Here is a 27,905-nt window from a genome sequence, read left to right on the forward strand (position 1 = left end):
AATACTCTAACTCATAGCTAGCAAAAATATTATTTTCATGTTACAGCAGTTCGCATACAGTATATATGTGAACCTAATATATTTGATTAAAACAATTTGTTTTAGATTAGAACATTTGGACTATTGGCCTCGGCACGGAGGAATACAAAGGGCACCCAGTACATAAAGAACATGTTTATTTTCTCAGGAGCTCAGGAAATACATATTCTGTATGCACTGCTCCCCTCCCCCCACCTACCTACCCCTCCCCCCATATATACATCAAGAGAAAAAGCGGCCACCTTTTGGCCAGTCTGTATTTCCACGTCTATTCCTTTCTCTTTAAGCATGAAAGAAAACAAAAGACTGATTGAAATGATACATTTTATTTGCTCCTCTGAATATTACACTCTTCTGATTATATCACCATGACGCTATCTCATTTAACTTCTAGAAGACCTCTTCTCTCCACTTTCTTATCTTCTTTTTCAAATCTCCTCCTTCCCTGGGTTACCAGTAAGTTACCAGTGTCCACGCTAAGTCGCTTCTTGATAATGGAACTTCCCTTGCTTACAGAGAAGTAGGTCTGAGGTTGGAACCAGGTCTGCTTTGGTTGTATCAGAAGGCAATGAAGACTAGTCCACCCACTGTCGGACCCAGAGAACTGACACAAAATAAAGGACCAGAGCCTTTGGTTCTGTCTTCAGCAATATTTATTGGAAACAGCGACGCTTCCCGCGGTTAAGAGTTTATACATTAAGCAGTAAGATTTGCCTGTCGCTCCACATGATCCACTACCGCAGGTGGCACATCCAAAGCAGCACATTAAACCTCTGAAAGAATCTGTACAGCTAGATAAATAGAACTCTGGATGCCTAACAGGACTTTAATGACTGATACGAAAAAACCCGCAAGAAACAAATCAATGAAGAAAACTACTCATAAGTTTACACACAGCACTGTACACACAAAATGAAGAGGAGATAGAAGGGACAGAAATAAAAGTCATGACTGAATCGGGAAAGAGCTTTGCATATGCAGCCACACATCTTAAACTGCTAAGCACAAAAATCATCTTTATTTGGTCCTCATTGAGGGCAGAATATGCACACATGATGTTCAAAGAACACAAGGTGAAAGTGGAGTGGGAAGATGGTTACTGTTTCTCGGTCTATGAACTAGTGGGAAAATGGTTTCTAGTGTTTTTCTTCTTGTGTCTCTATACCAAATGTATTCATGAAACACGTAATTCATAAATAAGACTGAAGTGAAGATATTTGTTCCTCTGTCCAGGTACCTTCAGAAATGCCCTGTATGTATACATGGTTTCTGTACAGCAAGAAATTTAAGCTTGGAAACCAGATCTCTTCCCATTTCCTCATAATGGAGAATCTCCTCTTCAGCTCCTCCCTCAATATGCTGACTGCTAACTGTCTTACTTAGAAATAAAATGGGAATCCCCCTCTGGCTTTAATAGCAGGGAGGGAAGAAAACCGGCTGTAACTCAGAAATAGGCATAAGCTGTGGAACAAAGGTGACTGTTCTCAGAGAAGGCTTTGAACCCACACTCAACACTTTTATATTGACAGCATCAAGGGACTCGCTCGTTCAGACCAGAAGACAATTTGCTGGTGAGGGAGGCTTCCTTTGACAATTCTGTGACCCATATGTTTGGGAGGGGTCACTGTGAAAACGAGAACTTTCTCCTCTATTTAAATGGAGAACCTGAGACCTTGAGACGGCCCTGGGTGGTAGATAACATCTTCGGCAGGATGGTTTATCTGTGATGTGGCTGATCGTCATATTCTAAGAAGCCACATCCTCCTGAGAACTGTGTCAACAGCAGTTCTGTGAATTCTGGCTGGTCTCAGATGGTATTTACAAAGCACATGCCATGCCCACCAGGCTAAGAAGATACCATCCATCACCATGACTCTCGTGGGATCACAGAAGTCAACGAAACGTACTCAGTGGGGCTTGATGACTTGGACCACTGCAGCCTGCACTTGGGATGTGTTGTAAGCAGCATTACCAAAGCAGTGGTTAAACTTAACTATCTGGGTCAGGAAGAGGTGAGCCAGCCAGCATGACATCCTAATGGGGCAGAGCAACCAGAATCTCCACGTAATTGATGGGGAAGAAGCCTGACTGGCCATGGAGCATCCCCTCATACCAGTTCTCATCAATCTGGTTAGTGAGTGTGATGATATCACCCTCTTTAAAACCCAACTCCCCTTCATTTTCAGGTTCAAAGTCGTACAGAGCTCGGCAGCAGGGCTGATCCATTGGGGCACCTGGGAGTAAGAGCAGGAGAGAAGAACACAGAAAGACAAGGGGAATTTAATGCACGTATCTACCTCCTGCTGCACCTGCCCAGCTTGCTGTCCCCCTTGGTTCCTCCCTCACTCCTCTTCCCGCTGACGCTTCCTCTTGCTACTGGTCCCCAGTGTCTGCTGCACGGCACCTTGCCCTCCAGCAGTCTTCAGAAGCTTTCTCATGTTTCTTGAAGTTGTTGAATTGCTGTTTCTATTTCCAGTATGAAAAATTGGCCACATCTATCCTTGTGATACGTACAACACAATTCATCAAGGTTGGCCTTGCTAACAATGCCCAGAGATGGGAGACCCAATGACTTAAGGAGTATTAACGAGATTTAGGTTCAAAATGAAGCGTGGCCAGAATTCTTTCCATGCTAGCACTTTAAGATCTCTGCACATGTGAAATAATAGAGTTTATTACACGGACAAAACGTTACAACTTCAGAATAACAATGCAGTTCTCACTTTTTAAAAATAAAGACCCCTCCCCGCCCAGCCTCTGGAAACCGCTGTAATGTAGTAAAAATAAGACAATATAAAACACTGGGTTCAAGTTCTTACTCTCTGTGACCTTGCCTAAGGCACTTTGCTCTCAGGTTCTTTGTCTAAACTTGGAACTAACAGTAGAACTTACTTTTCACAGTACTACTCTGGCTATTAAATGAGATTATATAAAAATGATATAATTTACACCTTTGCGTTATATATTGCATATATAAACATGAGGTGTGCATCAGAGCTACGGCATAGAAAAAATAATATATTCTTCCTTGAGTTAAATATTGAAGGATGGGATCATAGCTTAAAAGGGATCTATGTTAAATGAGCAAATATATTAACACAGCAGGCACACACATATGTATATCGACGCAGACAAGTGCATACAGCTCCATGCCATCTAGATGGCTTTGAAGGGGAACAATGAATTTTTTTTTTTTTTTTTTTTTACTTAGAGAAAGCAAATTAATGAGTCTCCAAAAGAAAAGTGAAATATGGGATTGGTTTTTGAGCAGGGGGAAGCAGGTTACCTATAACTTATATGACTAGTCCTTGTAACCAGATAACTTCTAAAAACCACTGCTGTTTATCCGCACACTGAGGGCTCTGAGCAGCAGAGCTAAGCACAAGGGGCAGAGAACTCCAACTGTCGCCACACACCTCACTTTGTTCCTTCATGGTCTCCTGAGAGCATCTATGTTTCCTACTGTAGAACATCAGGCACTGGGGATGCAGGGAAAACAGGAGAAAGCTGTATATCCTTAAAATCCACATCCAGTATGAGATAGTTCCTGTTCTTCAACCAAGAGGATTATCAAGGTTGAATCTATTTCAAGCACAGGTTTTTATCTGATCTGTGTGTAGGGGGTGGAGAGCGGTGGTACCACCTAAAAGAATACATTACTGGGTATACATTAACATGCCTGATGGAAAATAGGTTTTAGCTCCCATTGTATCAACCTCTTACCACAGCACGATGAACCGGCTGGAGGGTGGGGAAAGGAGGGAAGTCTAGCAGATGCTGAGACTCAGAATATAGTCATCTACAAATATATTCACCCACATGCTACTGTGACTCAGGAAATCCAACTCAGCAAGTTCCTGGAGTGCCTGCTGTCTGTGGGTTATATGTGAGTGTACGTGGGCACGCACTGCCCAGAAGCATGATTCCTCATGCAGGCAGGAATCACGGAAGCAGAATAACAGGAAGAAAAGATGCCATCCCTACAACTAAACTCCCATATTAAGGTAATTGTAAGACCACAAAGGAGGGTCAAAATCAAATGTGTTTGTTAGAACAGTTAAGTATATGCTGATGATGGACAGTGAGAGAAAAAAGGGACTTAACAAAGAAAGTTTTATAGAAGAGAGAGAGTAAAGGAGGGGAAGAGATAATCAATGAGACAAGAAGGAACTCCTTTAAGAGTTTCTACCTGACAAAACCATCCTGTAAGAAATATATTATAGTGGATTCCTTATGCACACAGATTGGACTGCTCCTAGCATTTCTGGAAGAGTGTCAGTGCAGTGTGCCCAGGCCCGGGGAATGGGTTCTGCAGGCCTCCGCTCCTTACCTGCAGGTTTGGGAGTGCTCGTGTGGGAGAGGCCCCCATTGGGCTGAGTGCTGTCCCCAGTTGTAAACTCCAGGCTCATTCGAGGTTTAGGCTGATATTCCCTTCTAGGCTGAGATGAAGCTTGTCTTATTCTGCATTAAAAAGAAAAAGGGGGGTAGAGTATGCAGCCAATTAAGAAGAAAAAGAAAAGCAATACAATCCTGAAAATGCTTAGGTCACCCACCAACCTACCATTGTGGAGTATGGGAAATCTGAAAAGGACCCTTAGTTTTCTTATCTGTGTCTGTCTCCACTTTAGTGCTGTGGTCACACCCGCTGTGGTTATACCCTCACTGCCTTCATCCTTCCTCTCACTTTCTCCCTCATTTACTCAGAGCTCACTTTGCAAGTATGCAGGGTGCTAGGTGCCAGGAACTCAAAGATGAATAAGTCACAGTTCCTACCCTCAAGCAGCTTATGGCCTGGAGGGGAGACAGAACATACACAACTGATTACTGTCAACTGTAGTAAGTGCTGCTACGGAGATAGGACAAAATGCCACAGGAACCCAGGGGTGGAGCTGGGGGTGGTGAGGAGTCTACCTGTCCATGGGGAAGTTGGAGAAGGTTTAAGGAGAAAAGGTAAAAGATAGGTAGGAGTCATTTCTAGATGGACAGCTGTTTCCAGAAGAAAGTTATTTCTTGTAGAGCTTCAGATGGTATGGAGGGAGGAAAGGGGGAAGTACTGTGTGCTCTGGGAACAGCACAGAGGAAGGGGGAGAGAATCCAAGGGAGACACGAGAGAGGTGGAAAGGTACAGGCAGTAAATGTATTCTGCACACCCGGAAGTATTTTCCACAGCTTCAGGTGTTCACGAAGCAAAGTGAACAGCTCATTTGCAAGGGTGGGGGGAGTTTAGGGTATGGCGATTGTAGAATGACAGTGGCTTTGGACGTATTTCAGAGGCAAAAAAGAAAAGTGGCCTTCATGCTCAACAGATGTCACAAAGACATATAATATTTCTTTAGTACGTGGAAGCGCATGGTTTTAAACCATTCTAGAGGCTTCAGAGTGTTACACATAATTCCACAAGGGTGCACTGAGGAAAGATGAACAATCCAAGCACTAGTCAAGGAAGATACTGAGGAGAAGAAGAGGCTAGCCAGATGGAAACGGGTGAGGTCGTTTCCCGTAATACAGCACCGTAACTGGAGGCTGCCTTGGGCACTTATAGCCATATCATCAGCTATGAGAGTCGACTCTGGCCATGAGCTGAGAATAAAAGCTGCTGAGGCCATCCTTTGAGGTATGTGCATTTAGTTTAACTAAAATAACACATATGATATAGCACAGGGCTACCGTGTACAGCTGTGCAGGCTGTGTCCTGCAGCTCCAGGGAGACTCATTCATGAATTAAACCACCCAGCCTGGCTATGAGGCCCATCTGAGGAGGTGGAACAGACATAAGAAAACAGCTCCCTCTGACGGACCTCGTCACCATTCAGAGAAATACAAGGTATGGAACGACACAGGCTTTCCAACAGGTTATGCTTAAACGTGAACCCCTGTTGCACCACTGTGTGACCCTGAGCCCCAGTCTGCTCGTCTGTTAGGTGAGGCTAACAATACTTGGTTTACAGGGCTCTTCTATGATTGATGATGATACACGTTCAGTACCCACACAGAATAGCTGCTCAGCAAATCACATCCATTATCATTAGCAGAGTCCTGGCGTCCCATCTGTGGCATCCAAAATACTCCTTAAGTATTTAGCTCTCATAAACACAAGACTAGATTCAACCGAACAAGGTAAAACAAAGCCCAAGACAACATAAAATCAAAACAAATGGTCCATAAGGTGTCTTTGTAGGATCAGCAGGAATTTTGGTGGAAGTTTTTCTTCGAATGTATTCTAATATCTCCACTTCTTTATACACCATTTCATAGCAAGAAAATGGAAATGGAAAATGCAGGGAGCTGTAAAATACCTTTCTTCCAGTCTGACTGTGACTTGCTGCAGGATCTGGACTGCCTGCTTATGGTACTCCAGCTGCGCCTGGATGAGCGCAGACAGCTGGCTCACCTGTTCGATCTGCAGATCAACAGGGGAATCACACCTTAGTTACCAGGTTACTGTCCTTAACCAGCTGCTAGTGCCCAGTCCACACGACACAGCTACCCCGGACACACGGACCAGTGCTCAGTGATGCCCATGACTGTGTGGTGAGCCAGGCTGACCGATAGATAGTTTTGCAAGTTACAAACTGATTAAGGATGAGAAAGCATCCCTGTGTTTGGAAACTCTAGTGCTATGAGAAGAAACTTTAGTCAGAATCCTCCTGAAGATGACATAACTCTCATCAAACAGTCTCATGCTTAGCTACAACCTTCTGATTAGGATTTGGCTTATTTTATTGATTTCCTATAGGACAAAAGATGCACTGACTAGAACATTCTTTGCTCTCTATAACTTCATGCCAAGTCAGTATTAGTGCTGTTAATAAAAATGTGGGTATTGATTTCTCACATGAAGCACTATGGGAGACAGCGTGGTATGATGGAAAATCTTTTGTTCTCTCTGACCCTCATCTGCAATGAAGGGTTGAGGCAAGTGACATCTTGGGTTCATTCCAGCTCTAATATTCTAAGCATCTTTGGTTACTCTTCATGTTGAGTCTTGTGTTGTGATCCAGCTGAATAATGGCCTCTGAGTTAACAGAGGCAATGCTGCCCCATGGGTTTTGGGGTGGGGTAGGGTTCTGGGTGAAGGGAAGGAACACTGTGATTCGGGTCACCCTCATCCCCTCTTCAGTAGTTAGGTGGACACGTTGTTTTACATAAACACACACTCTGACACTGTCTCTGGATAGTGTGAAAGTCTGGATATGTTCAACTTGCCTCCCCTGTCACCAGTCTGGGGTGTGATAAGTACATAAAGGCTCTGTAAATATCTTGGCAGAAGTTGGTCAGTAACTGATGGGGCCGGAGGTGGGGATGAGCAAGGACAGGAAAGCTGGTTAACAGGTTTTATGACATGAGCGGTCGGAATGTAAGTTCTAAAGCCGTGAATAGTAATTCAGCACTCTGGAAATGTGAAGGCAACTTTTAAACTATCTCCTCTATGTCCCAAATGTAGTATCTATGCTACAATCGTCAATCTCAATTGAAATCATCTTTGGAAAGAAAATGTCGACTTTACTTCAAAATACAGACCATCTTAACCTATGTTGGACACTCACTTCTGAACACATTTTACTTGACTGATAATCTTATTTAATCTGAAGTCAATCTGCCTTACATTTCACATTTCAACAGAGTATTTGCTTAAGCTACTGGACTTCTATAGATCATCAGAAACATTCTTTATCTCCCCACTATTTATAATACTTTAAGATCATTAGCAGACAAAAATCTAGTTAAATCAAACTATAGGAATAGAGAAAAAGCTCCACCATTTCTCAGTCTACTTTACAATTTTAAATAATTTGAAAGAATAACCATCTACTGAAGTTCTCACCACATAGTACAGTCATTAACATTTTTAATTACATAACCCTTTAACACATTAATCTCGTGCCTCAAAGCCAAAGCTAAATTAAAAACCACAGGAGAGTCACTCACATCCATCTCTAAGAGATTGAACATGCTTGACTCAGCAATTTCTTTAGACTCATCAAATTTCTCCAGAGCCTGACGTAGCTCTTCATCTGGAATCTTGCCTTGTCGTTTCTTCTTGTAATCAAAGTCCAGGCGTCGACCCTCCAACTTCTTTAAATGATGCTGAAAAAGTCAAGGGTGGGAATATACTTTGAAAGGATGTACGGAAAAGGCCTATTTACAGCTCACTTCCCCATCATGCCTATTAGCTTCCAAAATAAGACAGGCTAAGTTCTAAAACATCATGTCACCAGAAAAATAAAGAAACCTGCATCACTGGGGCAAATGCTTCCAAATGCTAAAACATTTATGTTGGGAAACATCTTTAAAAATAATTAATAGCAAGAAAGAAATTGTGGGAAATACCAATACCCTTTACTTCTACCCCTGCTGGGTCAAAGCTAAAGTGGAAGATATCCCTCTCCATCCCACGACAGAAGCCAGGAATGTGTGTACACACCCTACACATTTGGAAAGCACAGGTATATGGGGCTCACAAGTCCCCATCTTCAAGGGAAGTGGTATCTCATGGGAAGGCAGAGGAAAAATGCTTTCCTTGAAATGAGTGAGATAGCACGGTAGCCTTCCTTTTCATATCATAGAACATTAGTGCTGGAAAGGATTTATCTTTGAGGTAATCCGGTCTGTTAGAATCACCTAAGATGCTTATTAAACATATGGATTCTTGATCACCTGAATTAGAATATCCAGGGCTGAGGCCTAGGAATCTATGTCTCAGCACTTACCCTAGTTGACTGATGTATCTTTAGGAGAATCATGGATTAATTTAAGCCTCCCATCTAACAGATGATGACACTTAGTCATCATCTAGACCTAACTTGGAAAGGACCTAACACCATACACTGCGCATCAATTCCTCTTTGCATCACCCCAGATGCACACATTCCTGGTGTGTGGCTGCCTAGCCTTGTCCGACACCTCCACTGACCAAGTAGGAAAGTAGTTTCCTTCCGAAAGCTACAAAGTATTTTTGTCCTATGAGCAGCAGTGTTTCACTACTAATGGGTGGGAGAAAATGCTAGACTTTCCTTGATCCTGGGTGTGCAAGGAGTAAAGGGGAAGGAAACGGAAACAGAGTTGGGAGTGGTGAAGAAATGAGAAGGAAGGAGGAAGGATATCCTCGACCTTCCCGCCCACGTTACACCCTGCCTCCAATCCATGCCCTGATCCAGACTAAATGTGTGTATCTTTGGAAGGAATATTCTTTTAGAACATCTGAACTTGCAGTCAGCTGCAGGGTAGAGTCCTGGAGGTAGGGTTACATGTTAGATTTGGAGTGAGTCTGCCACATACTAACTGTGTGACCTTGAGCCGGCGGTAGGGCTGAAGGAGATTTAAGCTAGAATAAGATCAGGGAGACTACACATTGTGGTACTTCATTTTACAGTCAAGGAAATCAAATTTCAGACAAGTGCAACAAATATTTGTTAAAAGAATGAATGAGTGAACATCACACACCTAGTTCTAGGTAAAGCCAGTTGAAGTTTATTATTTGGAATAGCTAAACTCTTCCACATGTTTTAGAAAGAGGACAGTTGGGTTCTCCCTCAATCCTAACAAACATTATGAGAATATGAAAACACATGTTTACAGAGTAACAGAATAATTATGTATTTAAGCTAACAAATTTTCTTTATTATTCTGTGGTTTTCTGGGGGCGATTTCACACAGGGAAAGGATATTACTCTCATGGAGAGAAAAGCTTGAAAAAACTTGAAAATTGAACGTGGAGAAGTCAAATGTAATACTCAGGAGTGGCACAGTCATCATAACATTGGGGGTAAAAGTACTGCATTTCTGGTTTCTCTCGATTTATCGTGCTGGATTGTTTTACAGTTCACATGCTCAGTGTTGACAACATGCACGGTAAGCTTTAAAAAATGTTTCCTAAAGGAGAAGGGCACCTGCATCTGTACAATTCCAACTGCCCACTTCCCAAATAACTAGCTGCAGATACCTGAATTTCCCTCAGATCTTTGTCATGAAGATTCTGAAGGGGGTCAATGAAGTTCTGCTTCACTTCCATGTCCAAAGAGTCCTTCACCTCCGAGAGCTCCCGCATGGCCTCCCCCACCTCACCAAGCGCTGGGCCTGCAAGGGGATAACTAAGCACTTGTACTCGTTAAAGAACAAAGGTGAAGGTGAAATGCACTTGCAATAACAGCGCCCATCACAGACGAAAAACCTGGGATTACTGTCTGTCTTCTGAAGACAACCAAGACAACAGACAGCATATAATGCCCTCTGGAGATCAGTGTATTTTCCACCTGAGACAGTACATGAAAGTTCACTGAGTACAATAGACTCAATGCCCCCAATGGGTGGTAGAGGGACCCCTTATTATAAAGAACATAAAATTTTGCTTTTCCTTTAAAAAGCAATTTGGAAGCTCCCTACCCTCCTTTGTAAGTGCTTGCTTTCCTTTAGAGGAGACCTCTTTAAGGCCAGCGCATTGAGCAAAAGCAAATACCAGGAACAGAGCACAGGGCTCAATCAGGAAGGACAGTCATTTGCTGCGACCTCACATTGTGAAGGAGTGAAAACAGAAGGTGGTTACTATGGTGGCTGAGGGTCAAAGGAGGGAGGGGTGAAGGAATTCACCTGGGGCAGTCAAATTAGGTACCCTGGATAGAAGAGCAGGGAGCAAAGAGAAAGCTCATGGGGTGGGGTGCTGACTCATGCTGAGTCAGCATGAGTCATGCTGACAGTTCCCTCTGTCCCAACACTAGTTACCGCCAGACACGTGCAACGGTAAATGTCCAGGCATCCGGATGTGTCACCCAGCTATTGTAATGATGGGATCTCATTAGGAAAAAAGAAAATACATAAAATTCCTAAGACAAATGATGAAACGGTCTGAAAAGAAATTTGGGGCCTATGTGGACAAGACCTAAAATTGAGAATCAAAATATAAAATGGTTTGGATGATTTCCTACAGAGTTTTCTTAGTGGCACTAAAATCCCGTGGACGAATGAAAAATGAAAATGTGAAGAAGCATACATTACCGAAGTTGCAATCATCCCCAAGCTCTCTTCCAAACTTGAGCATGGCCTCTGCCAGCAGCGCTTCTGCCTGAGGATAGCCTGGCCCTTTCTCCTGGCCACGGATTTTTGACATGGTGTTGATCATGCTGAGTTTAGCTCTGGAAGCTGAAGACAAAGAGATAAGAGACTTTCAGAGCAGGCAACGTGATGTAGGAGGGACAGGGCTGGGTGGGGAGTCAGGCCTTCACCGGTCTCTAAACCAGCTCAGCTACCGAAAATTGCCCCTCCACCAATGTCTTCATCTGCAATATGTGCAGCTTGGTCCACAGATAAATACACACCTGCTCTTTTAATCGCTAAACTCTCCCTTTCTCTCAAAATCTCAAGAGGAATTTAATAGAAAAGGCAAGCTCTTCCAGGTGAAGATCCCATCTTGCCCGTCTTCCTGTGCCTTTTCTTTTTTTATTTTATTTTTTAAACATTTTTATTGGAGTATAATTGCTTTACAATGGTGTGTTAGTTTTTGTTGTATAACAAAGTGAATCAGCTATATATATACATACATCCCCATATCCCCTCCCTCTTGCATCTCCCTCCCGCCCTCCCTATCCCACCCCTCTAGGTGGTCACAAAGCACCGAGCTGATCTCCCTGTGCTATGCAGCTGCTTCCCACTAGCTATCTATTTGACATTTGGTAGTGTATATATGTCCATGCCACTCTCTCACTTTGTCCCAGCTTACCCTTCCCCCTCCCCGTGTCCTCAAGTCCATTCTCTACTCCTGTGCCTTTTCTGATACTCTCTTCATTGCTGTGGCCCTTCAGTCCCTCTGTGGATCTGGGTGGCCCACAGAAAGCACTTCAAAAACTACAGGATTATGTGATCTCGAAGTTTTAAGATTCTACCTTTTATTTCAATTCTAGAAGCCTATGGACTGAAGTAGGAAATTAACTGATAACTCCTGCAGTGTGGGCCTTATGCCATGTTTCACTCACACCATGTATAAAATAGAACTATTTTCAAAATCACCTCTCAACTAAGATTCTAACAGTAAACAGTCCCATGAAGAACAGAAATATTGTGTTCATTAAAAAGAATTACTTTTCTCGCACATAACTGCTTCTGAAAATTAGTTTTGTGCCACAAAGACAGCATTTCAATTTCTTTTTTGCTTTTACTTTTATAAAAGAAGATGCCTAGAAGGCAAATCCAGTTTTCATGGAAGAAACGGCTTTATTAGCACACTGTTAAAGACAATGATTTACTTGATGCTACGATACTACGGCTTCTCAGGTCCATTATCAGAGTTGGGAATGTACATTAACCTAGAATTATGCCCAGGATTCCATCTGTTTAGAAACCCCTGATAGAATCACAGCTAAAGCACACACTTCCAGCATTTAGTGGCTGCCATTTCATCTTGAACATTTCTTTTGAATAGGTTTTTATTTAAACTTTGGGCTTCAAAGGTCGAATCTGCAGACAAAGGGAATTATTATGAGAGGTCACCCTCCCAAGTTTGCCCAGGGATATTATAATGAACAAGACAGCTATGGCCTCTGCCTTTATGAAGTTTATAGTGAACTGAGGGTAGCGTCTATTTTAAAAGCAATTAGAGTGAAGTGTATATACTAAGTGTCATGTGGGGAGATTACAGCAAGTCACGAAAGTACACCGCATCACCCTAGTCTGTAGGAGTGGGCATCGCAAAGAAGGTTTCGGGTGAGAAATATCTTTAAGCTTAGAATCACATAATGAGTAGCAATTAGTCACGCTAACAGATGTAAAGCCTGGCGGTACCTGGAAAAAATGTAAAATTCACATTTTCTTTACTTTGCTTCTCATAGAAAAGTGTATCATACACGTTAAATTTAAAAAATTGAAAATGTCACATGATGACACATTTTTGGGGGGAATGATATAATTAGAGTATATATTCAAAGACTTTTCTACAATAGGCCATATCTGAAATCCAGGAAAGACACAGTCCCTGCCAAGGTGCTCACAGTAGAGTGAGGTGTCAGATACGGTAACAGTGGCAACAAACGCGATAAATGCAATAACAGCTAACACACACAAGGTACCAGGGAAACACAAAGAAGGAGTAACATTAGCACAAATACAACTGAAATAAGCAGACACCAGACAATAAGAGGTACCAAATGAACAGAAGGAAAGAAGATAAATGGAGATCAAAGAAACCGAGGAATGAAAACACACACGGTGGTTAATCCCTTCAAGTCCTGTTTTTACACTCTAAAGATTTATTCCTTTTACGAATTTGGTTACTGATTTGTGCTTAGATCTTGGTTCTGCTAAGAGCTGTCCTTCCGGTAAGCAATTACCTGAAATAACTGTAACAGTTTAATATACTGTGGCTGATTTTCAAATTTATCATTTTCACTGTTGTTCGATTATGTTGTTCAATTCTTCCATTAATTACTTAGGAACATCTTGAATATGTTCTACATTTTCACGAGAAGGGGGAAGAAAACCATATTCTATTAGCTTATTTCTTCAAATCATCTAAAATACTTATTGATTCATATATTTGAAGAGACCAGCTTTTAAATTTATTCACAGCTATTAACTATTTTTAAGACTCTTGGATTAGTAAAATTTCTGTGTTCTTGAAAAACATCATCAGATGTCTGAATTAACCATTTTTAAGTGTTAACATAATTATTTTTAAATGATTTTTAAAAGCATTACTTGAAGGAACTTGCCTGGTGGTCCAGTGGTTAAGACTCCACGCTCCCAATGCAGGGGGCCTGGGTTCGATCCCTGGCCAGGGAACTAGATCCTGTGTGCGTGCTGCAACTAAGAGTCCGCATGCCGTAACTAAAAGACCCTACATGCCACAACTAAGACCCGGCACAGCCAAATAAATAAATAAATAAATATATGTATATATATATATATATATTTTAAAAAGCAGTACTTGAAGAAACAGAGAGGAAGCCTAGAAAAATATACATTTAAGACACTAGAATTCCTATAATATGATCTCGGGCTAGATAGCTTCACCAAGTTAGATGTGCCCTTAGGGACCCTTCTCTTCTCTTCTAAAGGGACCTAACTCCTCTCCTTCACATTATCTTTATATTTGCCATAGCTTTAGCCTTTCTTTCAAATTGTTACAATCTCTCTAAGCCCCCATCTTTACTTTCCCACCTTTGCTATTCTAGTTCAACCTGCCCCCACTGGGTTTACTGCAGAAACAGTTTCCTAATAGCAATCTCTCCTCTGGCCCATGAGAGCAGGATACTGGTATGCTGCTCTGCGTATCTCCCAGACAGGATTAGCATAAAGCTGTACACGCATTAGATGTTTAACCTGGATTGCTGAAGGAAAGAATAAACGAATAAATAGACTATCTTAGAAACTAGTAGACGGTCATGGAAGTGGTTTTCATAAGCAGACTCTGTCCATATCCTATGGCTCACGTGACTGACAGCCTTTTGAATCATAAAAGAGAATGGGAACTAGAAAACTTGTTTTTTTTATGAAGAATAAAAAGTATAGCAATCTAATAGAGTTCTTTTGCAGAGAGAAGCTACCTGACCTATATTGAAAACAGGGCTTTAGGGCCAGTCCAGACTGTGAACTGTGAGACTTGCCAGCGCACTTCCCCTACTGGTCCCCTACAGCAGCGGTCCCCAACCTTTTTGGAACCAGGGACTGGTTTTGTGGAAGACAATTTTTCCACGGCTCGCCCACTGCTCACCTCCTACTGATTCCTAACAGGCCGAGGACCTGGACCGGTCCGTGGCCCGGGGGTTGGGGAGCCCTGCCCTAGAGAACTGGCAGTCAGGTTTGAACCCTCTGGGCAGAAGACTGGAAGATTCTTCTCTGGGGAATACAACCGACTCAAGTGAAGAGACCTACAGATATTCACAGCTGGAAGCACCCAATGCAACGACTTCAGGCTGATTACCCTAGAATGAAGCTATAATAGTAAATAAGCACCCTCCCTTGACCCAGCTTTACTGTCCTACACCTAAGAGGAAAAGGTTAGCCACTAACATCAGACTTTGAAGAAAGTTTCTAACATGAAAGAGGCAAAACAAACAAGGAAATTGTAAAAACCAAACAACTCAGGGAAAGAAAAATAACTATCATTAACATTCTTAGGTGTCTAAGATACTTTATCAATGAACTAAAAAAGAAACAGAGAACTCTTAGAAATTAAAATATAATTTAACTTTAAATATGAGTTTCAATAAAACATAAAATTTTAAAAAATCAGTAGAAGCACAGATGCTGAGGTTGAGGCAAATCCCCCCAAAAGTAGAACAAAAAACCAGAGATTAAAAAAATCAGAAAGAAAACATAAAATCAGGATCAGTCCAGGAGGTCTAGCAGCTGAATAATAGAAGCTCCGAAAAGAAAGAACACAGAAATAGAAGGGGAAGAAATTCTTTGTAAAAGTTCAAGAAATCTCTGAACTAACAAACGTGTTCCCAGATTGAAAGGGTTGATCGAACGCCCAGGACAATGGATAAAAGGATCCTACCAAGGACTATTAACATGAAATTTCATAACACTGGAGACAAAAAGACAGTCCTAAAACCTTTCAGAGAGGAAAAAATAGGCTACACACAAAGTATCAAGTATTAGAAGGTCACTGAACATGAGAAAACCATGAACAACATGAGAAATTTCCTCAGAAAACAATGAAGCAATGACTCCAACATTTTTGGAGGAAATAATCTATAATCCTAAATTCAAATCATCAATGAAGTATAAAAGTAACATATGACATTTTCAAATACACAAGGAAGATTTTAATTTGTCTTCCCAAGGTCAATGGAAGAGGCATTCTACCAAAACAAAGGTGTCAGTTGAGAACAGGGACAGGTTAAGAGATCCAGAAAAAGGGATCCAGTGTAAGAAAAGAGGTAAAAATGATGATAAAGGGAGATCCCAAGATGGTCCTTGTGCATCAGGCATTGAGCACCAACTGTAGCTGACACTATACATGACCAGGTGCATGCAGCTCAGGGAGCCATGAGCCAAAGGGAAATATAGGCTCCAGGTTATAGTTGTCCACTACTGTACCTTGCTTTATAATGCACCCTTCATTGGCCTCCTCCCCTTTCCTAATCTCCTAACAGGATTTCCTGGAATCATCTTCTAAATCAACCACTTGTGCTTACACCCATGCACATGGTTTACTTCTGGGGGGACCCAAACTAAGACAGTAACCAATCTAGAATGCAGCATCAGATACATATCTGAAAGATGATTGACACCTGGCACGTTTCAATGTATTGACAGGAAATTCATATCTGTGGCAGAGGGTTAGGGAAAGAATCAGTGAAAGGTACACAAAAAGTTAAGAAACTGAAAATTAAAACAATTATTAACTCCAGGAAAAACAAAAAGGTTGCATAAGAAAAGAAATATAACCATATTATTCTGTATGTCTCAGATCTGTACAAGTTTTACAAGGGTGTAAAATGTAAATACTGAATACTGATCCAACATAAATTATGCTATAAACATACTGGAAAAATGAGAGAGGGGAAAGATGTGTTGCTTCTGGGAAACGGAAATGGGGGAAGTAACTCCAGGAGGACTGCTATTTTTTGTAAAAAGCTTTAAAAAATATTTTATTTTTTTATAATATGAGCATATATTACTTCCATTAGGAAGTACTAAATGTAACATATTTCCCACTTCTTTTTCCATCAGTAGACCTAATTTAGTGGCTGAACTGCATAAACTACTCACAGTATCTTCACAGTCTGGGCACTGCTCTAACCTCAAGGGTGTTTCCACCAAAAAGTTCTGCTGAAAAGTATGTTCAGTGGTATACAGAGAATTGGCTAGGAAGAGAAAAGTTCATAAGGATTAACAGGTGAAATGCCATCAAGGAAAAAACCATCAGAGGCAAGGTCTTGATGAGTCCACATCTAGGTGATTTCTGGAAGGAAATGTATCTGGTGAACTGAAACAGCAGGAAGTAAAATTAGGATGACCAAGAAAGCTAATTTATTCCCCCAAAGGGCTTCCATTGTTTTGTCTTCTGTTAAAAAGGGGAGGGGGAGCAGTTTCTTTTTTGTCCTCAAAAATTTATACTATCTATTCAGGGAGAGAAACAGGGGCAGTCAAAGCTCAATCCGTATCAGCTCTGGACTCTAAAGCATAATCTGTACCATCCCTTGAAGAGTTTTCTAATTCTGGGCACAGCCAAAGGGAAGTCAAAGCTCTGCGGAGAGTAAAACAGACGCTCTCCTCGCACTGCCAAATGGTGTTATTTTCCTCTGACCTAAAAGTGGTGTCCCTGTGAGTCACTGCTCAGTCTCTCCTAAGCAACTAGCATGGTAACTAACTGGGAATGTTGAAAACCCAGTATTTCTGCTAAATCTTAGTGTTAAATACATATATATATATATATATATATATATATATATATATATATATATATATATATTTCTTAATCCAAATGATCAAACAGGAAAACAGACCATTAGGTCTTGTCTGTCATGGAAAACAGCATAGAGCATTACAATAAACATTAGCTTTGGTTCATACAAACACAGGTAAAAATCCAGGCTCCAAATCTTGCTAGCTGTGTATCCCTGAAAAGTCATTTAATTCTGAAAGTTATTATCAGGATTCAGTGATAAACAGCCAGAAGAGCAACTAGCACAGACACACACCATAGGCACAGGAGACAGGGGCAAGCACTCCTTTCTACCCTCCATGTTCTCTTTCTAGAAATGTGTGTGAAGTGTTCCACTGTCAACTTGGTTGTATGGGAAACTACATTTCCCAGAACCCTCCCCTGCATGTTTCCAAGCTAGAACTGGTCCAAAGCGAGGCTGTGCACATTTGGGAGGCGAAGGTGAAGCAGCAGCCACACACTCGGAAGGCTGAGGTGAACACAGGTCCCAGTTTGTCCTCGATTTCATACTCTGTGCCCAGCTCTTCTTGAATGCTGATTCTGCTGACCAAGAGTGCCCCCAGGCCCACCACAGAGCTTTTGCTGCACACAGAAGTGGTAACCTTAAAGACACAACAGTCTTCCGCAGCCTTCCATGTCAGCTGCCCTGTGCAGTGCTGCTCCAGCAGCTGAGCCTGCCTACCTGCCAGATTCCTGTAAGTTTGTTTACCTGGGTCAGGGCTGGTCAGTGAACTTTCTCTGATCCTTAACTCTACTTTTTTGGCCTTTATTTACCCAGATCTTCCTACAACTGTACAAGCTCTAGTTCCTTTAATAAATCTCTTAGTCCATAGTATCCACCATGTCTTTGCTTCCCTTATTGAACTCTGACTGACACAGTGGCTGATGGTCCAATATCTAAACTGATAAAAATTTATGATGGGAGAGGAGGAAGATGGAGGAAGAGTAAGACGCGGAGATCACCTTCCTCCCCACAGATACATCAGAAATACATCTACACGTGGAACAACTCCTACAGAACACCTACTGAACGCTGGCAGAATACCTCAGACCTCCCAAAAGGCAAGAAACTCCCCATGTATCTGGGTAGGGCAAAAGAAAAAAGAATAAACAGAGACAAAAGAATAGGGACGGGACCTGCACCAGTGGGAGGGAGCTGTGAAGGAGGAAAGGTTTCCACACACTAGGAAGCCCCTTCGCAGGTGGAGACTGCGGGTGGCGGAGGGGAAAGCTTCGAAGCCACGGAGGAGAGCACAGCAACAGGGGTGCGGAGGGCAAAAGGGAGAGGTTCCCGCACAGAGGATCGGTGCCGACCAGCACTCACCAGCCCGAGAGGCTTGTCTGCTCACCCGCCGGGGCGGGCGGGGCTGGGAGACGAGGCTTGGGCTTCGGTAGGAGCGCAGGGAGAGGACTGGGGTTGGCAGCGTGAACACAGCCTGAAGGGGTTAGTGCGCCACAGCTAGCCGGGAGGGAGTCCAGGAAAAAGTGTGGACGGGTGGGAGAGTCAAGAGACTTTTTCTTCCCTATATGTTTCCTGGTGCGCGAGGAGAGGGGATTAAAAGCGCTGCTTAAAGGAGCTCCAGAGACGGGCGTGAGCAGCGGCTAACAGCACGGACCCCAGAGACGGACATGAGACGCTAAGGCTGCTGCTGCCGCCGCCAAGAAGCCTGTGTGCGAGCACAGCTCACTATCCACACCTCCCGTCCGGGGAGCTGCGCAGCCCGCCACTGCCAGGGTCCCGGGATCCAGGGTCAACTTCCCCGGGAGAACGCATGGCACGCCTCAGGCTGGTGCAACGTCACGCCGGCCTCTACCACCGCAGGTTCGCCTCGCACTCTGTGCCCCTCCCTCCCCCCAAGCCTGAGTGAGCCAGAGCCCCCGAATCAGCGGCTCCTTTAACCCCGTCCTGTCTGAAAGAAGAACAGACGCCCTCCGGCGACCTACACGCAGAGGCCGGGCCAAATCCAAAGCTGAGCCCCTGTGAGCTGTGTGAACAAAGAAGAGAAAGGGAAATCTCTCCCAGCAGCCTCAGGAGCAGCGGATTAAAGCTCCACAATCAACTTGATATACACTGCATCTGTGGAATACCTGAATAGACAAGGAGTCATCCCAAATTGAGGAGGTGGACTTTGAGAGCAAGATTTATGATTTTTTCCCCTTTTCCTCTTTTTGTGAGTGTGTATGTGTATGCTTCTGTGTGAGATTTTGTCTGTATAGCTTTGCTTTCACCATTTGTCCTAGGGTTCTTATCCATCCGTTTTCTTGTTTGTTTTTCTATTAAAAACTTTTTTTTCTTAATAATAATTTTTTTATTTTAATAACTTTATTTTATTTTACCTTACTTTATTTTCTTTTATCTTCTTTCTTTCTTTCCTTCTTTCTTTCTTTCTTTCTTTCTTTCTTTTCCTCCCTCCCTCCGTCCCTCCCTCCCTTTCTTCCTTTCAACTATTTCTCCCTTTATTCTGAGCCGTGTGGCTGAAAGGCTCTTGGTGCTGCAGCCAGGAGTCAGTGCTGTGCCTCTGAGGTGGGAGAGCCAACTTCAGGACACTGGTCAACAAGAGACCTCCCAGCTCCACATAATATCAAACGGGGAAAATCTCCCAGAGATCTCCATCTCAACACCAGCACCCAGCTTCACTCAACGACCAGCAAGCTACAGTGCTGGACACCATATGCCAAACAACTAGCAAAACAGGAACACAACCCCACCCATTAGCAGAGAGGCTGCCTAAAATCATGATAAGTCCACAGACACCCCAAAACACACCACCAGACGTGGATCTGCCTACCAGAGAGACAAGATCCAGCCTCAGCCACCAGAACACAGGCACTAGTCCCCTCCACCAGGAAGCCTACACAACCCACTGAACCAACTATAGCCACTGGGGACAGACACCAAAAACAACAGGAACTACGAACCTGCAGCCTGCAAAAAGGAGACCCCAAACACAGTAAGATAAGCAAAATGAGAAGACAGAGAAACACACAGCAGATGAAGGAGCAAGATAAAAACCCACCAGACCTAACAAATGAAGAGGAAACAGGCAGTCTACATGAAAAAGAATTCAGAATAATGATAGTAAAGATGATCCAAAATCTTGGAAATAGAAGAGAGAAAATGCAAGAAACATTTAACAAGGACCTAGAAGAACTAAAGATGAAACAAGCAACGATGAACAACACAATAAATGAAATGAAAAATACTCTAGATGGGATCAATGGCAGAATAACTGAGGCAGAAGAACGGATAAGTGACCTGGAAGATAAAATAGTGGAAATAACTACTGCAGAGCAGAATAAAGAAAAAAGAATGAAAAGAACTGAGGACAGTCTCAGAGACCTCTGGGACAACATTAAATGCACCAACATTCGAATTATAGGGGTTCCAAAAGAAGAAGAGAAAAAGAAAGGGACTGAGAAAATATTTGAAGAGATTATAGTGGAAAACTTCCCTAATATGGGAAAGGAAATAGTTAATCAAGTCCAGAAAGCACAGAGAGTCCCATACAGGATAAATCCAAGGAGAAACACGCCAAGAAACATATTAATCAAACTGTCAAAAATTAAATACAAAGAAAACATATTAAAAGCAGCAAGGGAAAAACAACAATTAACACAGAAGGGAATCCCCATAAGGTTAACAGCTGATCTTTCAGCAGAAACTCTGCAAGCCAGAAGGGAGTGGCAGGACATATTTAAAGTGATAAAGGAGAAAAACCTACAACCAAGATTACTCTACCCAGTAAGGATCTCATTCAGATTTGATGGAGAAATTAAAACCTTTACAGACAAGCAAAACCTGAGAGAGTTCAGCACCACCAAACCAGTTTACAACAAATGCTAAAGGATCTTCTCCAGGCAAGAAACACAAGAGAAGGAAAAGATGTATAATAACAAACCCAAAACAATTAAGAATATGGAAATAGGAATATACATATCGATAATTACCTTAAATGTAAATGGATTAAATGCTCCCACCAAAAGACACAGACTGGCTGAATGGATACAAAAACAAGACCCATATATGTGCTGTCTACAAGAGACCCACTTCAGACCTAGAGACACATACAGACTGAAAGTGAGGGGATGGAAAAAGATATTCCATGAAAATGGAAACCAAAAGAGAGCTGGAGTAGCAATTCTTATATCAGACAAAATGGACTTTAAAATAAAGACTATTAGAAGAGACAAAGAGGGCACTATATAATGATCAAGGGATCGATCCAAGAAGAAGATATAACAATTGTAAATATTTATGCACCTAACATAGGAGCACCTCAATACATAAGGCAAATGCTAACAGCCATAAAAGGGGAAATCGACAGTAACACTTTCATAGTAGGGGACTTCAACACCCCACTTTCACCAATGGACAGATCATCCAAAATGAAAATAAATAAGGAAACACAAGCTTTAAATGATACATTAAACAAGATGGACTTAATTGATATTTATAGGACATTCCATCCAAAAACAACAGAATACACATTTTTCTCAAGTGCTCATGGAACATTCTCCAGGATAGATCATATCTTGGGTTACAAATCAAGCCTTGGTAAATGTAAGAAAATTGAAATTGTATCAAGTATCTTTTCCGACCACAACGCTATGAGACTAGATATCAATTACAGGAAAAGATCTGTAAAAAATACAAACACATGGAAGCTAAACAATACACTACTTAATAACGAAGTGAACACTGAAGAAACCAAGAGGAAATCAAAAACTAACTAGAAACAAATGACAATGGAGACACGACGACCCAAAACCTATAGGATGCAGTAAAAGCAGTTCTAAGAGGGAAGTTTACAGCAATACAATCCTACCGTAAGAAACAGGAAACATCTCGAATAAACAACCTAACCTCGCACCTAAAGCAATTAGAGAAAGAAGAACAAAAAAACTCCAAAGTTAGCAGAAGGAAAGAAATCATAAAGATCAGATGAGAAATAAATGAAAAAGAAATGACGGAAACAATAGCAAAGATCAATAAAACTAAAAGCTGGTTCTTTGAGAAGATAAACAAAATTGATAAACCATTAGCCAGACTCATCAAGAAAAAAAGGGAGAAAACTCAAATCAATAGAATTAGAAATGAAAAAGGAGAAGTAATAACTGACACTGCATAATACAAAAGACCATGAGATTACTACAAGCAATTCTATGCCAATAAAATGGAAAACCTGGAAGAAATGGACAAATTCTTAGAAATGCACAACCTGCCTGCCAAGACTGAATCAGGAAGAAATAGAAAATATGAACAGACCAATCACAAGCACTGAAACTGAAACTGTGATTAAAAATCTTCCAACAAACAAAAGCCCAGGACCAGATGGCTTCACAGGCGAATTCTATCAAATTTAGAGAAGAGCTAACACCTATCTTTCTCAAACTCTTCCAAAATATAGCAGAGGGAGGAACACTCCCAAACTCATTCTATGAGGCCACCATCACTCTGATACCAAAACCAGACAAGGATGTCACAAAGAAAGAAAACTACAGGCCAATATCACTGATGAACATAGAGGCAAACATCCTCAACAAAATACTAGCAAACAGAATCCAACAGCACATTAAAAGGATCATACACCATGATCAAGTGGGGTTTACTCCAGGAATGCAAGGATTCTTCAATATACACAAATCAATCAATGTGATACACCATATTAACAAATTGAAGGAGAAAAACCATATGGTCATCTCAATAGATGCAGAGAAAGCTTTTGACAAAATTCAACACCCATTTATGATAAAAACCCTGCAGAAAGTAGGCATAGAGGGGACTTTCCTCAACATAATAAAGGCCATATATGACAAACCCACAGCCAATATCGTCCTCAATGATGAAAAACTGAAAACATTTCCACTAAGATCAGGAACAAGACAAGGTTGCCCACTCTCACCACTCTTATTCAACACAGTTTTGGAAGTTTTAGCCACAGCAATCAGAGAAGAAAAGGAAATAAAAGGAATCCAAATAGGAAAGGTAGAAGTAAAGCTGTCACTGTTTGCAGATGACATGATATTATACACAGAGAATCCTAAAGATGCTACCAGAAAACTACTAAAGCTAATCAATGAATTTGGTAAAGTAGCAGGATACAAAATTAATGCACAGAAATCTCTGGCAATCCTATACACTAATGATGAAAAATCTGAAAGTGAAATCAAGAAAACACTCCCATTTACCACTGCAACAAAAAGAATAAAATATCTAGGAATAAACCTACCTAAGGAGACAAAAGACCTGTATACAGAAAATTATAAGACTGATGAAAGAAATTAAATATGATACAAATAGATGGAGAGATATACCATGTTCTTGGATTGGAAGAATCAACATTGTGAAAATTACTCTACTACCCAAAGCAATCTACAGATTCAATGCAATCCCTATCAAACTACCACTGGCATTTTTCACAGAACTAGAACAAAAAATTTCACAATTTGTATGGAAACACAAAAGACCCCAAATAGCCAAAGCAACCTTGAGAACGTAAAACGGAGCTGGAGGAATCAGACTCCCTGACTTCAGACTATACTACAAAGCTACAGTAATCAAGACAGTATGGTACTGGCACAGAAACAGAAATATAGATCAATGGAACAAGATAGAAAGCCCAGAGATAAACCCACGCACATATGGTCACCTTATCTTTGATAAAGGAGGCAGGAATGTACAGTGGAGAAAGGACAGCCTCTTCCGTAAGTGGTGCTGGGAAAACTGGACAAGTACATGTAGAAGTATGAGATTAGATCACTCCCTAACACCATACACAAAAATAAGCTCAAAATGGATTAAAGACCTAAATGTAAGGCCAGACACTATCAAACTCTTAGAGGAAAACATAGGCTGAACACTCTATGACGTAAATCACAGCAAGATCCTTTTTGACCCACCTCCTAGAGAAATGGAAATAAAAACAAAAATAAACAAATGGGACCTAATGAAAGTTCAAAGCTTTTGCACAGCCAAGGAAACCATAAACAAGACCCAAAGACAACCCTAGAACAGGAGAAAATATTTGCAAATGAAGTAACTGATAAAGGATTAATCTCCAAAATTTACAAGCAGCTCATGCAGCTCAATAACAAAAAAACAAACAACCCAATCCAAAGTGGGCAGAAGACCTAAACAGACATTTCTCCAAAGAAGATATACAGACTGACAACAATTACATGAAAGAATGCTCAACATCATTAATCATTAGAGAAATGCAAATCAAAACTACAGTGAGAAATCATCTCACACCAGTCAGAATGGCCATCATCAAAAAATCTAGAAACAATAAATGCTGGAGGGGGTGTGGAGAAAAGGGGACACTCTTGCACTGCTGGTGGGAATGCGAATTGGTTCAGCCACTATGGAGAACAGTATGGAGGTTCCTTTAAAAACTACAAATAGAACTACCATATGACCCAGCAATCCCACTACTGGGCATACACCCTGAGAAAACCATAATTCAAAAATAGTCACGTACCAAAATGTTCACTGCAACTCTATTTACAATAGCCAGAAGATGGAAACAACCTAAGTGTCCATCATCGGATGAACGGATAAAGAAGATGTGGCACATATATACAATGGAATATTACTCAGCCATAAAAGAAACGAAATTGAGCTATTTGTAATGAGGTGGATAGACCTAGAGTCTGTCATACAGAGTGAAGTATGTCAGAAAGAAAAAGACAAATACCGTATGCTAACACATATATATGGAATTTAAGGAAAAAAAAATGTCATGAAGAACCTAGGTGTAAGACAGGAATAAAGACACAGACCTACTAGAGAACGGACTTGAGGATATGGGGACGGGGAAGGGTAAGCTTTGACAAAGTGAGAGTGGCATGGACATATATACACTACCAAACGTAAAATAGATAGCTAGTGGGAAGCAGCCGCATAGCACAGGGAGATCAGCTCGGTGCTTTCTGACCACCTAGAGGGGTGGGATAGGGAGGGTGGGAGGGAGGGAGACGCAAGAGGGAAGAGATATGGGAACATATGTATATGTATAACTGATTCACTTTGTTATAAAGCAGAAACTAACACACCATTGTAAAGCAATTATACTCCAATAAAGATGTAAAAAAAAATTATGATTTATCCTTGACAGAGCCCTGAAAGTAAGTCAATAAAAATGATTGTAAATATTTCAATTGTGCAACTCTGTTTTCAGGCTGGACATAAATTTCTGCAGCTCTGTAGGTAGGAGTTAGCTGCTAACTGTGGAAAGAAAACCAGAAAGGACAGCCAGTTTAACAAGGTGGGATTAAGATACAGACTTTGGAGTCAGACTGTCTAAGACCAAATCCTGGCTATATTTCTTGCTAGATGATTCTGGCCTCAGTTTCCTCATTTGTAAAATGGTACCTCCTCCTCATTGTTAAGGTTAGGATGATGCAAGGATTAGATGATATAATGTATGTCACAATGTTGGTACATGATAAACATTCAATAAATGTTGGCTATTTCTATGAGTATCAGACATGCCAGCAAGTTCCCTGTGTGATTTTGTATGAGTTACTTTACCTCTCTGAGTCTCAGGTTCTTCACTGATAAAAAGTTGGAAAAAAAGGAGGCAGTTGGATAATTCCTAAAACTCTTCCAAGTTCCCCTACTTAAGGTGGTTCTTCTTAGATAGAAGACTTCTCCAGGAAAGCATGCCTTGGCCTTCAGCCGTAGAAAACTTCAGCAGTTTCCTGAAGTTGCTAGAACTGTCCCTCTTCTTGGAATGACCCCATTCTCTGTCTACCTGCCCAACACAACACGAGGCACATCTTTTCTACAGTTCTTCCCAATTACCCTTTACCTCTACTGCCTCCAAGTATACGTGACCCTTCCCTCATTTTATGTCTCCGCCATGCCCTGTACATACACTGATCATATCTCACATGATCCTTTCTCTCTTTTCTGCATGTCTGTTTCCTGATACAAGTTAGGAAACTACATCTTACTGAATTCTAGCAAAGGGCCAAGCATACAGCAGGTGCTTACTTATTAACTGTGGGCTGAATGATTTCATTTAAAAGTTTTGGGTTTTTATACAATTTTCTGTATATAACATTTTTTCTAATCCTTAGAAAAGACTTCCCTGTTCAAAAGGACAACAATCTCTTATTGTGCTCTAAAACGGAGCAAGAGGCTGCTGATATGATCTAATTACACACTAACTCTGCGATCTGATAGGATGATTTGGGAGAGCAGGTCATGCTGATGGCAATCTGGCTGGTGTTTCCCTTACATACACGAGATTTTAAGATTTCCGAGGATGCTGGGCCTTTTCATTTCTCCTGACTCCACTTCTTTAAAGTGCAGAAGGGTAAGACCCCATTTTCCATTCACTCATTATTAATGCTGGCTCTTTGGAAGCACGACATCTCTCAATTATGCCATGAAAAAGTGCTTTATGGGAAAATGATAAGAAGCTGATCACACAATCTCCTGGAATCAGGATAGAGGCTCTCATTTCTCCCAACAAAAGAGGGCTCCTATGCTAAATTATAAACCCTAAGGGGATAAAAAAAGATCAATAAAAATCAATACATAGGTGACACTGGAAACAATTATGTATCCCCCACTACAGAAAAATTATGAATTTGCACTCCCTGAGTGAAGTGGTATTTACCAAAAAATCAGTTTTCTAAAGATTTTTTTAGAAATGAATTAAATGATTAAATGAATAAAATGAATGATTAAATGATTAAATGAATAATTACATGAATAAAACATTCATTGCCTGAGGGGGACTATGCCAGAGAGACTCTGAGAGAAGCAAGGCCCAGTCTCTGTCCTCAATGAGCTTATTGTCTAGTTGGAGAGTCAGAGAGCGCCTCCACTCACTGTGATCTGAGGCAGACTCAGGCCATACTGTGAATAAGGTTATAATGTATTCACACCACAGAATTGAGCAATGAATTCTGCTGGGAGAGTAAGGCCAGGAAGGGTCATGAAACAGGTGACACTGGAGCTGGGTTTCTGGAAGAGTGAGCTGTAAAGGCAGAGGAGTAGGAAGGGCCATTCCAGGCATCTGGAGACTATGAGCAAAGGCACATAACAATGCCTGGTGCATTTGGAAACTTCAAAGTGTCTGTGGCTTAGGTGCAAGGCCAAATGGAACAATGTGAAGAGGCCACAGAGCTGGTACCAGGCTGTGAAGGGCCCTGAATTGAATGCTGAGGAGCTTAGAGTCTCCCATCAAAGGTTTCTGACAGAGAGTTATTTAACATCTAGACCTTCAAAAGGGCTTTAATTCAAATTATATCAGGTTTAGATTTTGGAAAAAAGATTCCTATCATCAACTTAGGGAAACTGAGAAGTGGGTCTTCCTAAAATGGAAAGCCACTGGAGACAGAGAAACCAGTTATGAAAACACTGTAATAGATGAGTCCTGAGGAAACAGGAGAAGAGAGAAATTTTAGACTCCTGTGGTGGGTAGCATTCATCAGGTGACTGATTAAACGTGATGAGAAAGGAGAGGGG

At 41.4% G+C, this 27,905-nt stretch overlaps 1 protein-coding gene across 2 annotated transcripts in view; it reads right to left on the reverse strand.

The window, feature by feature from the left end:
- Nucleotides 1-674: 674 nt before the first annotated feature.
- The window catches only part of SH3GL2 (SH3 domain containing GRB2 like 2, endophilin A1), a 201,296-nt gene continuing 174,065 nt past the window's right edge, over nt 675-27,905 (reverse strand). For both annotated transcript variants that reach the window (XM_004276109.3, XM_033439726.2), the window contains exons 4-9: nt 11,032-11,175; nt 9,983-10,116; nt 7,969-8,127; nt 6,336-6,439; nt 4,370-4,500; nt 675-2,273 (exon numbers count right to left, since the gene is read on the reverse strand). In XM_004276109.3, coding sequence (XP_004276157.1) covers nt 2,074-2,273; nt 4,370-4,500; nt 6,336-6,439; nt 7,969-8,127; nt 9,983-10,116; nt 11,032-11,175 — 872 coding nt within the window. In that variant the 3' untranslated portion in view covers nt 675-2,073. The remainder of the gene's footprint in view (nt 2,274-4,369; nt 4,501-6,335; nt 6,440-7,968; nt 8,128-9,982; nt 10,117-11,031; nt 11,176-27,905) is intronic.

This window comes from Orcinus orca, chromosome 6 (assembly GCF_937001465.1).
Source record: "Orcinus orca chromosome 6, mOrcOrc1.1, whole genome shotgun sequence".
Classification (NCBI taxonomy): Eukaryota; Metazoa; Chordata; class Mammalia; order Artiodactyla; family Delphinidae; genus Orcinus; species Orcinus orca.